At 39.7% G+C, this 13,286-nt stretch overlaps 1 protein-coding gene across 3 annotated transcripts in view; it reads right to left on the reverse strand.

Annotated features, from left to right (window-relative positions):
* Nucleotides 1-3,170: 3,170 nt before the first annotated feature.
* Nucleotides 3,171-13,286, reverse strand: part of GTPBP3 (GTP binding protein 3, mitochondrial) — a 217,860-nt gene continuing 207,744 nt past the window's right edge. For all 3 annotated transcript variants that reach the window (XM_073551331.1, XM_073551332.1, XM_073551330.1), the window contains 3 exons: nucleotides 12,132-12,297; nucleotides 8,722-9,012; nucleotides 3,171-3,496 (listed from right to left, as the gene is read on the reverse strand). In XM_073551331.1, the coding sequence (XP_073407432.1) occupies nucleotides 3,265-3,496; nucleotides 8,722-9,012; nucleotides 12,132-12,297 (689 nt within the window). In that variant the 3' untranslated portion in view covers nucleotides 3,171-3,264. The remainder of the gene's footprint in view (nucleotides 3,497-8,721; nucleotides 9,013-12,131; nucleotides 12,298-13,286) is intronic.

Below are 13,286 nucleotides of genomic sequence, written 5' to 3' on the forward strand. Positions count from 1 at the left end.
ATCACACATCAGAGGAGAGAGAAATGGGGTCCTCGATCCCCTGCCCCCCCAGTGTCCCTGGGTCTCCTGGCTTCACCCCACGGCCGCTGGCATCTTCTTCCGTTAAGAAAATGGCGGGCGCATGCGTAGTGCACCCGTCGAGATCTGCTGGCCGACTCCCGGCAACAATAGGAAGATTTTTCCTATTGGTTCATTTTGGTCACTGTGATAGATCCTATCACAGTGATCAAAATAAAAAAAATAGTATATAACGCCTCCTTTTATGACCCCCTTAGTTAGGGAAAAATAATGAAATAAAGAAAATATATTTTACTTCCATTTTCCCATTAGGGTTAGAGTTAGGCTAAAGTGAGTTGGGCTAAAATTAGGGTTAGGGTTGGGATTAGGGGTGCGTTGTGGTTAGGGTTGTGATTAGGGCTATGGTTAGGATTAGGGGTGTGTTGGGGTTAGGGTTGAAGTTAGAATTGTGGAGTTTCCACTGTTTAGGTACATCAGGGGGTCTCCAAATGCGACATGGTGCCACCATTGATTCCAGCCAATTTTGTGTTCAAAAAGTCAAACAGTGCTCCCCCCCTTCTGAGCTCTGCCGTGCGCCCAAAAAGTGGTTTACCCCCACATATGGGGTACCACCAGCGTACTCAGGACAAATTGGATAACAACTTTTGGGATCCAATTTTTTCTGTTACCCCAGTGAAAATAAAAAATCATTTTTGTGGAAAAAAAATGTTTTTTTATTTTCATGACTGCGTTTTAAACTTTAGTGAAACACTTGGGGGTTCAAAGTTCTCACAACACATCTAGATAAGTTCCTTGGGCTTCTACTGTTTAGGCACATCAGGGGCTCTGCAAACGCAACATGATGCCCGCAGACCATTCCATCAAAGCCTGCATTCCAAAACGGCGCTCATTCCCTTCTGAGCTCTGCCATGCGCCTAAACAGTAGTTTATCCCCACATATGGGATGTCAGCGTACTCAGGACAAATTGCACAACAACGTTTGTGGTCCAATTTCTCCTGTTACCCTTGTGAAAATAAAAATTTTGGGGTGAAAAGATCATTTTTGTGGAAAAAAATATGATTTTTTATTTTTACAGCTTTACATTATAAACTTCTGTGAACCACTTGGGGGTTCAAAGGGCTCACCACACATCTAGATAAGGTCCTTAAGGCGTCTAGTTTCCAAAACTGTCTCATTTGTTGGGGGTTTCTACTGTTATGCACATCAGGGGCTCTCCAAATGTGACATGGTGTCCGATCTCAATTCCAGCCAAATCTGCATTGATAAAGTCAAACGGCGCTACTTCCCTTCCAAGCTCTGCTGTGCAACCAAACAGTGGTTTACCCCCACATATGGGGTATCGGTGTATTCAGGAGAAATTGCACAACAAATTTAGTTGCTCATTTTCTCTTTTTACACTTGTGAAAATAAAAAAATTGGTTCTGAAGTAAAATGTTTGAAAAAAAAAAATAAAATGTTAATTCTTTCCTTTCACATTGCTTCAGTTCCTGTGAATCATGTAAAGGGTTAATAACATTCTTGAATGTGGTTTTGAGCATCTTGAGGGGTGCAGCTTTTAGTATGGTGTCACTTTTGTTTTTTTTCTGTCATGTACACCCCTCAACGTGACTTTAAATCTGATGTGGTCCCTAAAAAAATGGTTTTGTAAATTTTGTTGTAAAAATGAGAAATCGCTGGTCAACTTTTAACCCTTATAACTTCCTAACAGAAAAAAAATTGTTTCCATAATTGTGCTAATGTAAAGTAGACATGTGGGAAATGTTAGTTATTAAGTATTTTGTGTGACATATCTCTATGATTTAATTACATAAAAATTAAAAGTTTGAAAATTGCAAAATTTTAAAAATGTACCATATTTCCATTTTTTTCATAAACGTAAGTCATATCAAAGAAATTTTACCACTATCATGAAGTACAATATGTCACAAAAAAAATCTTAGGATCAGTGGGATACGTTAAAGCGTTCCAGAGTTATAACCTCATAAAGTGACAGTGGTCAAAATTGTAAAAATTGGCCTGGTCATTAAGCTGCAAATTGGCTCTGTCACTCAGAGGTTATTCTGCATTCTCACATTTGGGTGAAATGTCCGTGTGCTTCCAAGTTTTTTTATTGTATGTCACACATACTCAGAGTTTTATAGGTCCATTCACACATACATGAATGAAAATCACAGATCTGAGAATGAGATATTTGAGGGTCAGAGAATGTTTTGTTCGGATCCGATTTTGAGGATCAGAATAGGACATGCTCAATGCGTCTGTAAAAGCGAGCAGCACACCGACACTGCACACGGATACAGAAATGTAGTCTTATTATGTATAGCACAGTCCCTTAGTATATATTGTACTCTTTTATTATGTATATAGTGTATTCACTTATTATGTATAGCACAATCTTTTCTATCTTTTCATATATAGTGTACTCAATTATCATGTATAACACCGTCCCTTATTACATACCATCCTCTCTAATTATCTTGTTGGAGGCAAAAAATTTTCCCATAGAAGATGGCACCGGCGGCGCCAGAGCAGTAGCATCTATTGAATCACTGATAGATGCTACTGCGCAGGCAGGCACAGCTGGCGCCATTTTGAGCCAAAATTTTTTTTTTTTTTCCGAATTTATTAAGACCAGCAAATAAAATCATTAAATGTACATTATACATGCGATCATGCTGCAGCGCAGGCGCCGGAGCCAGCCTGCTGAAGGTGTTCTGTTTTTCAATACATAGAATATTCATTATGTAAAATATTGTGCAGGTCAGTGAGGGATCAATGACCAGTCAGAAGCCATACTGGTGAATACCTAATAAGAGCATCACATGAAGATACACCACCCACAGGCCACCTTGGAGCACAGGCATATCATTAACTGAAAATAAAAAATAAACAACAGTCACAAGATGGATTTCATCAACCAAGGTATCATTTTAATCAGTATAACGGCGCCAAAGTGACTCTGTCTGTCAGCAGAATTGTGCTAAGTAACCTACAGTTTCCCTTTAAGCCATCAAAATCCTCCAGGTTATATCCAGCTTTAGGTTTTTGACTCCATGTTGATTTAGCTTTTTTTGGAAGTGTTGCAAAAAACACATTTTCCCTTGCGAATTCATAACATATACAAGAAATAGAAATCACAGACAGAACAAACTCCATTTAATTGTTTATTTATTTATATGTTTTAAACAGTAAAATACAGTGTACCTAAAAGAGCACAATATAGTACGTTCTCGGTATGGATAGACTCACTTTCCTATACAGAAATCACTGAATATAATATCCAGAATGTCCTCTGCGCTCACCCTACCAGTGATAGTACCAAGCTGTCTGTGAGCAATACGCAGCTCCTCTGCAGAAAGAACCAAGTCCTGCTGTCTGTGCACACTGTAGCGCTCTAGTGCATCGAAACATGCTGTAAGATGATGTCTATGGCGAGTCTGAGTAATGGTAGGGGCTCCCTGAAGAGGATCGCCACAACTGAAAATAAACAAACATATAGGTAAAAATTAAAGAATATTTCCCCTTAAAAAGATCACGTAATTGACAATAATAAATGGGTTATCATCATGTGTGTAGCATTCCTTCACACAGATGTGCCCGAGTTACAGTGCGAGCAAGGAGGATGTTACTCAACTTCCTAATGAAGCATAACAGAATAACAGTACACTTTACCTCTCCAAAATACATCTCTACACATGTAATTGCCAGAGTAGCTCCAGAACTACAGTAGTTCTCATATGGTACTTTAGACAACTTATCACAAGTAATATCCCCCCACTAGACATAAAACCAATGTACTGTCCCGGTTGGGTACACCTTGTCGAGGTGGGGTGGCTTTTACGCTTTTTTGATCAAAATAGTGTTAAATAAATCCCCTATGTTATTATTTACTATTCCTATTCACTTACTTATTACTGGGTATTTTGCTAATTTTTCTTCATCTTAGGTTCTGTCTGTTAAATGGCCACACTGTGAATGCACATCTATGCATTGCACCTGTACCAACATATGCTCTGACTCATTTTTTTTCATTTTTTGTTTATTTTGTTGCACGCTTTTTCAGGTCTGCAGACTGCAAGAACAATTGGAATGGCTATACTCCAGAAGACCACCATCACCTGAAGACTACCCAGACAAAGCATGGAAGAGACATCAAGTGAGTGGGGGTATGTACATTATAAATAGTTGTGAATTATGCCATTACAGCAGACCAGGGCAAAGTGTGTCCCGCGGGACACATCCGGCCCTCTAGCTGTTCCAGTCCGGCCCGCACATCGAGACAGCCGAAGGGCTAAAACTTTGGTCCACGGGCAGCATAGTACCCTCCCCGGCCATCCATTTGCCACTGCCTGCTGTCACCGCTATCTGCATCCTGTACATACATTGGTGGAGGAGGGACCTACAGCCCCTTTTTCCACCAATCAGTGTGCGAGACAATGTATTTTCATCTTGTCATCTATGCACTGTCTCAGTGCAACAAAGTCAGGCGCAGAGCCAGAGTAACGGGAGAACAGGTGCAAGGTGAGTATGTGGTGTGTTTATTTCATGTGTATGGGATATTTGTCTGTACATACAGTGGGGAAAAAAAGTATTTAGTCAGCCACCAACTGTGCAAGTTCTCCCACTTAAAAAGATGAGAGAGGCCTGTAATTGACATCATAGGTAGACCACAACTATGGGAGTCAAAATGAGAAAACAAATCCAGAAAATCATCTTGTCTGTTTGGCAAGATTTATTTTGCAAATTATGGTGGAAAATAAGTATTTGGTCACCTAAATACATGCAAGATTTCTGGCTCTCACAGACCGGTAATTTCTTCTTTAAGAGGCTCCTCTGTCCTCCATTCATTTCCTGTAGTAATGTCACCCATTTGAGATTGTGGACAGGTGTATTTTATACTGATAACAAGTTCAAACAGTCACACTCCAAACTCCACTAAGCTGTCGAAGGACACCAGAAACAAAACTGTAGCCCTGCACCAGGTTGGGAAGAATGAATCTGCCATAGGCAAGCAGCTTGGTGTGATGAAATCAACTGTGGGAGCAATAATAAGAAAATGGAAGACATACAAGACCACCATATAGGTATCATCCTCCATTATTGGTGGATGATACCTATATAGTGTGTATGTGCCAGTATTAACATGGCTTGGACAAAGATTGTTACTGATCGAAATGCTTCGCCTCTTTCCATCTGTTGGCACATTTTGGGGAGCATTTTTGCCACACTTTCAATTTTCATATGGATTAAGTAAATTAAGATTATTTTTTAAGGAGCTGGAACATTTTCTCTTTTCTTATGTTACCTACGTCTGATCAGCACGGAGTTCCGGGCACTTGCGGTGGTTGTCAGTTAACTGGCTTTGCCTTTTGCTTTTCTGTCCATGGCTAAGTAGTACTGTACAGACACATATGGGGTATTGTCACGTTCAGTAGAAATTGTGGGACACATTTTGATGACATTTTTACCCATTTCCCAATATGAAAATGTAAAATTTGGGGTTCACACACAATCTTGGTGGTAAAAATGTAAATTATTTTATCTTCACTGACCAATGGAATAAAAGTTTGTGACACACCTGTGGTGTCAATATCATCACTGCACCCCTAGATGACTTCATAGAGAGGTTTCGTTTGCAAAATGGGGTCACTTATGGGGGGTTGTGCTGTGTTGGCATCTCAGGGGCTCTGCCAATGTAACATGCCACCCTCAAACAAGTCCAGCAAAATCTGCACTATAATATGGCGTTTCTTCACTTCTGAGCTTTGCACTGTGTCTCAAAAGTAGTTTTCAATGATATATGGGGTATCAGTAAACTCAGGAGAAGCTGTACAACAAATTTGGGGGTCCATTTTTTCCAGTTACCCTTGTGAAAATACAAAATTTAGAACCAAAAAGATTTTTGTGGGAAAAATGTGATTTTTTTATTTTCACTTAACTTGATAAACTTCTGTGAAGGTGGTCAATACACATTGAGATACGTTCCCGAATGGGTCTAGTTTTCAAAATGGTGTCACTTGATGGGGGTTTCCACTGGCACATCAGGGGCTCTCCAAATGCAAAATGGCATCTACTAGTTATTCCAGCAAATTTCACATTCAAAAAGTCAAATGGCGCTCTCTCCCTTCCAAGCCCTTCTGAGCATCCAAACGGTTGTTTTCCCCCACATACTGAGTATCTGCACACTCAGTCGTAATTGCATAACAAATTGTATGGATCAATTTCTCCTGTTACCCTTATCAAAATGAAAAATTTGGAGATAAGTACCCTAAGAGGTCTAGTTTCCAAAATGGTGTCAATGGTGTCACTTGTTGGGGGTTTCCACTGTTTAGGCACATCAGGGGCTCTCCAAACATGACATGGCGTCTGCTAATTATGCCAGCAAATTATCTTACATTCAAATAGTGAAATGGCGCTCCTTCCCTTCCGAGCCCTGCCATGTGCCCAAACAGTAGATTTCCCTCACATTTGGTGTATTGGCATGCTCAGAAGAAATTGCACAAAAAATTGTATGGTCCATTTTTTCTTGTTACCCTTGCAAACGTTATAAAATTACTGATAGGTCTAAAAGAACATTTTTGTGAATGAAAAGTAAATGTTTATTTTTTCCTTCTAGATTCCAAAATTTTTTGTGAAGCACCTGAAGGGTTAATAAACTTCTTGAATGTGATTTTGAGTACGTTGAGAATGGTGTCACTTTTGGGTATTTTTTGTCATACAGACCCCTCAAAGTCACTTCAAATGTGAGATGGTACCTAAAAAAATGGTTTTGCTAATTGTGTTGTAAAAATGAGAAATCACTGGTCAACTTTTAACCCTTATGACTTCCTTACAAAAAAAAGTTAGGTTTCAAAAATTGTGCTGATGTAAAGTAGACATGTGGGAAATGTTATTTATTAACTATTTTGTGCGAGATGACTGATTTAAGGGCATAAAAATTGAAAATTGCGAAATTTTCAAAATGTTTGCCAAATTTCCATTTTTTTCATAAATAAACACAAGTCATATCGAAGAAATTTTACCACTATCATGAAGTACAATATGTGACGAGAAAACAATCTCAGAATCAGTGGGATCCATTGAAGCGTGTCAGAGTAATCTTGTAATTTTCACACTGACCACTGGGACCATGTTAGTTCTTTCAGGAAAAGTTTTTAGAAGGTACATTATTATCAAAGGCAGGATTACAATTTCAGGTAAAACCTCTATCCATAGAGATCTCAAATTTGACTGAGTAAATCGTCCGCAATTAGAAAAATTTTGAATATGAAGGGCCACATTCTTTGCGGGAGAAGAGCAAGTTTTCAGTGATTCCATTATTTTTCTATATGACTTGATCATCTTTTTTTATTTTTCATCTATTTTTTTATTCTTTTTAATGGTGTTTATCCTATTGGTTATGATACTGATCCTTCTTTTTTACAGCATTTTAATGTCCAAAATATTTTTCAGCTATTTGTTCATACTTTATTTTGAAAAATGTTTAAAAACTGTTTTCTTTTTTTGTCTCCCGATCAGCCCCACACAGTACTATTGTTTTACAATTAGCCCCATATAGTAATTCTGGACCCCATCCAGTAATAATTTCTCCAATCCTGTTATAATGTCCCCTGTCCTTTAACAATGTCCTCTGTCCTGTAGTAATGTCCCTAATCCTGTCATAATGTCCCCAATCCTGTCATAATGTTCTTCATCCTGTAATAATGTCCCCATCCTGTAATAATAACCCTCGTCCTGTAGTAATAGTCCCAGTCCTGTAATAATGTCGCTTATCCTGTGATAATGATCCATACCTTGTAATAATTTCCCTATCCTGATTTCCATCATATAGTAATGTCCCCATCTTGTACTTGTAACAATGTCCAACATTTTGTCGCTCTTTATAAGCACCCAAAAAATTATTCTCACCTGACCTCGCTCTCTCAGTGAACAGTGTCCTCTTCCTGCAACATACCCAAGGTGACTCCTGGCAGTGATGTCACGCGTGAACGCAACCGATATGCCGGCGTCAGTCACCGGCCTCTAATTGTCCGGTGGCTGGTACTGGTTTTGCTGTGAAAAGAGTCGCATTTCACATAATCATTTGAAAAGGAAAGCCGATATCGGCTGCCCCTGGATCAGGCCACGATCGTCTCCGGTGCCTGAGGGCTGCACAATGGAGCCTCAGGGACCGCATGACGTCCACAATCCAAGTGATTGAGACTCCTGCAATAGACCCTACTACCTTTTCTTCACATTGATTTTTGTACACATTACTCATTAGAGGAATCAACACAAAAGATAGGATCTGACTCATTCATTCTTGCTAATATACATGTGGATTTCCTGAAACAAAGGAAAGTCTTCTAAAAAGTCCCAGTGCCCAGTGTGAAAATTGAAAGATTACCAATTTTTAAATAAAAAAAAAATAGTCAAAATTGTTTAAAAAATACATTTAAACACAAAATCCTGATTTCAACAATAAGCAATTTTCTGGTGAAACATTCAATTTAAGCAACGTGTCAGTCTATTCAGGTGGTACAGCCAACCTTAAAAATATTTTGCAGCATGCTACATATGCTGTTTTCTGCCTCCTCATGGTAATACCATATTGTCGTAATGTATTGATTTTTAATTAATGGATCCATTTTATCTATTTGTACTTGAAAGTAAAATGAAATGCATCATAGAAAAGTACTTAAAAAATACGGTAAGCATCTTACATTGCTTCTAATTGGTCTCTGAGAATTCTCAGGAACTTGCAGATTCCTTCTTTTGTGTGGCAAGACAGAAGACATACTGGTGGTAGTCCAGATTCCTGGCTTAGCTTCTCCATGTTAAGGACACTTTCTTGGTTTAGCAGGTCTACTTTGTTCAGTGCTACAATAATATTCCTTGGTCCATCTCCTTGCAAGTCGGAGCAGAGGTTCTGCAGGTGGGCAAGCAGTGCTTCCAGAGATAGTAAACCACTGCTGACATCTATCACTGCTACAAGAATGTCTGCCTCCCTCACCCTAAAACAAAAAACAGTAGGCATTAGATAATGAAGTAGTGACAAAACTGATAATTAATAATTTTATTTACATAAAGGGAACCTGTCAGCAGGATTGTGCTCAGTAAACTACAGGAAGTGTCAGGTTGGCGCCATTATACTGATTATAATGGTACCTTGGTTGATGAAATCCGTCTTGTGGTTGTTGTTTAATCTTTATTTGTAGTTTTTAGTTAATGAGATTCTCGTGCTTCAGGGCTGCCTGTTTTTTTTTTGTAACCACACAATATGATATGCAAATAGGGGGCAGGTCACTTTATATACTAGGCATCATTGTGTCTGCAACTGTTCTACATAATTATAATTTACACTTAATTGTAAATCATGACAGGTTTTTTTTTATAAATGTGACTCTTACAAGATCATTTTAGGTTAGCAGAATCAAACAAAGTCTGAAAAGCCATCAGCAGGGTTGCCAACTTAACTACGGTATTTATTTTTTCTGGACAGCTTATCACAAAATCACAGACAGACAATATTTTTTTACAGACACATTGGAGAATGATAAGAAATGATTCTGATTATAAGTGATACATATTTACAGCCCATGATTCTGATATGAAGCATTCACTGTGAACTGTCAAATGATGATAATTATAGTCAAAATAATCTGTATAAGTTTCTTCAGCCTCAAAAAAGAAACAATTTTTTTTACGTACAGGGCAAAAAATTACCCAACTTTTCGGACTGTCCATGAATTTCTGGATGGTTGGCAACCCTTGCCATTAGTCTCAGTAACACCCAATGACATATTGCTGCCTTATTCTACTACTAGGAGTAACAGATGGGTAAGACAAGTTGTTTTTCTATGCAAATAAATGCCATGCCAGCAACAAGTCTTCATCTTCAATCTCACACAATAACACTGTGTACAAAGGATGCATCTGTGTCTCCGCACAGTATTATTGTCTATGCCTGGCACTTGGCAGGAACCTAGTTCATCACAGTAAATGACTTTCTGGCAGAAGGCAAAGGGTGAAGCACAGTTTGCTTAAGTTGTTTGCCTTGATGACGTTCATCCTCTACTCTTAGCAAGAAGTTTTTAATTGGTGTCAGAATAGTAAAGAGCCAGAGTGACTGTTACATGTGATACATGATATCACAACCTAAAAAGTGCTAAGGGGGTTTAAAAACATTTGATGTGTATGGCCATACTTTAGAAGCAGAATTGTACCTATACTTATACACTCTATGGACAATGCATTCAGACACCTACAGGAGCTCTTTTTTAAATTGCTAGGCACCAACATGGAGGTGCTCCATCATTTGCAGTTTTAACAGCTTCCTCTCTTCTGGGAAGACTTTATACAAAATATTTGAATTTTTGTGACGTCAGACATGGATGTTGGCTGAAGACCAGGCATGCAATCTAGTTCAGCCAGATTCACACATCTGTTTTTCATGTCCTGTACTTGGACTGCAATGGCACAGACTGACCACGGGTCCCTGACAAGAACTTGCCAGCCTTATAGCCATATTTTAGGCTGCCGAGGGTGGGTCAGGAGACCTCCAGTCGGTTTGTGCATCAAACAAATGTATGAATCCGTCTTTCATGTCAAAGGTGCTCGATGGGGCTGAGGTAAGGACTCCATATCCATACACCTTAATATGGAGTTTCCCTCACCCTTTGCGGATATAATTGCACACAGGCCAGTTAAGTTCTTCCATATCAAACTCACCCAATCATGCCTTTAAAGACCTTGCTTTGGGCACTGGAGCACAGTCATGCTGAAACTGAACAGAGCCATTTCCAAACTGTTCCCACAAAGTTTGAAGCACATAATTGTCTAGATATGCAGGAGAATGAATTTTTCCCTTCACTGGAATTAAGGGGCCTAAATTAATGCTTGAAAAACAACCCCATAACATTATCTCTTCTCCAACAAACTTTACAATTGACACAATGCAGTCAAGTGAGTAACATTCTCCTGACATTGGCAGTGTGATAGACAGGTCAAGGTTTGGCAAAAAAAGAAGCATAATTTGTCACTCCACAAAACACACTTTCACTGCGCCACAGTCCAGTGGGGGCGTGCTTTACATCACTCCATCCAACACATTGTGCTTGGTGATGTAAAGCTTGCATGCAGCTACTCTGCTAATATTAAAGGGAATCTGTCACCCTTTTTTTTGGACTATGAGTTGCCGTAATCGACATCAGGGGCTTATCTACAGCATTTTGTAATGCTGTAGTTAAGCCCCCGATGTAACCTGCAAGAGGAGAAAAACATGTTAGATTATACTCACCCCGGCGTCCGGTCCGATGGGTGTCGCTGTCCGGTCGGCGCCTCCCATCTTCACACGATGCCGTTCTCTTCTTCCCATCCTGTTGTGGCTCCGGCGCAGGCACACTGCTCTGCCCTGTTGAGGGCAGAGCAGAGTCCTACAGTGCGCAGGTGCCGGGAGAGATCCGGCGCCTGCGCACTGCAGTATTCTGCTCTGCTCTCAACAGGGCAGAGCAGTGTGCCTGTGCCGGAGCCACGACAGGAAGGAAAGAAGAGGATGGCATCGTGTGAAGATGGGAGGCGCCGGACCAGGACACCCATCAGACCAAGAACGGACCGTCACCCGGTGAGAATAATATAACTCTTTTCTTCTCTTTCAGGTTTCATCGGGGGCTTATCTACAGCATTAGAGAATGCTGTAGATAAGCCCCTGATGTCGATGCAGCTCATAGTACAAAAAAAGGGTGGCAGATTCCCTTTAATGCCAGAGGTTTGGAACTATGTAGTCATTGAGTCAGCAGAGTGTTTATACACTGTGCACTTCAGTACTTGGTGATGCAACTTAACTGTAGGTGTAATGGAGGCGTTTTGCTTCTGTACCATGCTTGAATTTAGTTAGCGCCTTTGAACAAGACACAAATGTTAGTAAAGGCAGATTGCATAGCTGCCTGCTGGATTTTATGCACCTGTGGCGATGGGATGAAATGAAAAATTTAATTTAGTGATTAGAAGGGGTTTTCCTCCTCTTTTTTTGCATGTAATGTATATTATATACCCAATTATTTCTCTAAATATAAAAGGCTATGATATTATAGTGTTAGTATAAATAAAACGGGATCTTGGATGATTTCATCACCTTGCCCTGGCACGTCTCACACCTTCCTTCTCTATAGGATCCTCAGAATCCCGCAGGCCTGCAGTGTCACTCAGGATAATAGGATACCCTCCAATATTCAGGGTTGCCTCAACCACATCTCGAGTTGTGCCAGGGATTGAAGAAACTATGGCAGTTGGTTTCTGACCTATAATAAAAAGGTAAAAAACACAATAGAGGTATGAATGCTTACTTGTATAATAGTGACAAACAGAAGCTGTCAACACTCCAGACAAGTCTTTTTTTAACGTAACTGTTTGTATTCCCCATGGTCTAAAGATTCTGGAGCATATTCTCTTAGGTCTAGCTTCGTTCTTGTTATTTTACTTGGGTATACTAATAGATCACAGACTGAATATGAGTCAACAGTGTGATGCAGCAGCAAAAAAGGCAAATGCAATTCTAGGATGTATTAACAGAAGCATACAGTCTAGATCACGTGAAGTCATTATTTCCCTCTACTCCTCTTTGGTCAGACCTCATCTGGAATATTGTGTCCAGTTTTGGGCACCACATTTTAAAAAAGACATCAACAAACTGGAGCAAGTTCAGAAAAGAGCGACCAGAATGGTGACCGGTCTGCAAACCCTGTCTTATGAGGAAAGGTTGCAGGATTTGGGATTGTTTAGTTTGCAAAACAGAAGACTGAGAGGAGACTTAATAGCTGTCTACAAATATCTAAAGGGCTGTCACATTGTAGAAGGATCAACTTTATTCTCATTTGCACAAGGAAAGACTAGAAGCAATGGGATGAAACTGAATGGGAGGAGACACAGATTAGATATTAGAAAAAACTTTTTGACAGTTAGAGTGATCAATGAGTGGAACAAGCTGCCACGAGAAGTGGTGAGTTCTCCTTCAATGGAAGTCTTCAAACAGAGGCTGGACAGACATCTGACTGGGATGATTTAGCGAATCCTGCTTTGAGCAGGGGGTTGGACCAGATCACCCAGGAGGTCCCTTACAACTCTACGATTCTATGATTCTATGATTTATTCCAGAAACACATGACTAAATTGACAATTTGGAGTTACCTTTCTCCTAAGTGAACAGGGTATGTCCCTATTCTAACATTGTAAGCCATTTCAGGACAGAGCCAAAATATATAGAGCCATACCACTTAGTTACTGATTCATT

The sequence above is a fragment of the Dendrobates tinctorius genome, unplaced genomic scaffold (genome assembly GCF_039654945.1).
Source record: "Dendrobates tinctorius isolate UK_male_01 unplaced genomic scaffold, ASM3965494v1 ptg000175l, whole genome shotgun sequence".
Taxonomy (NCBI): domain Eukaryota; kingdom Metazoa; phylum Chordata; class Amphibia; order Anura; family Dendrobatidae; genus Dendrobates; species Dendrobates tinctorius.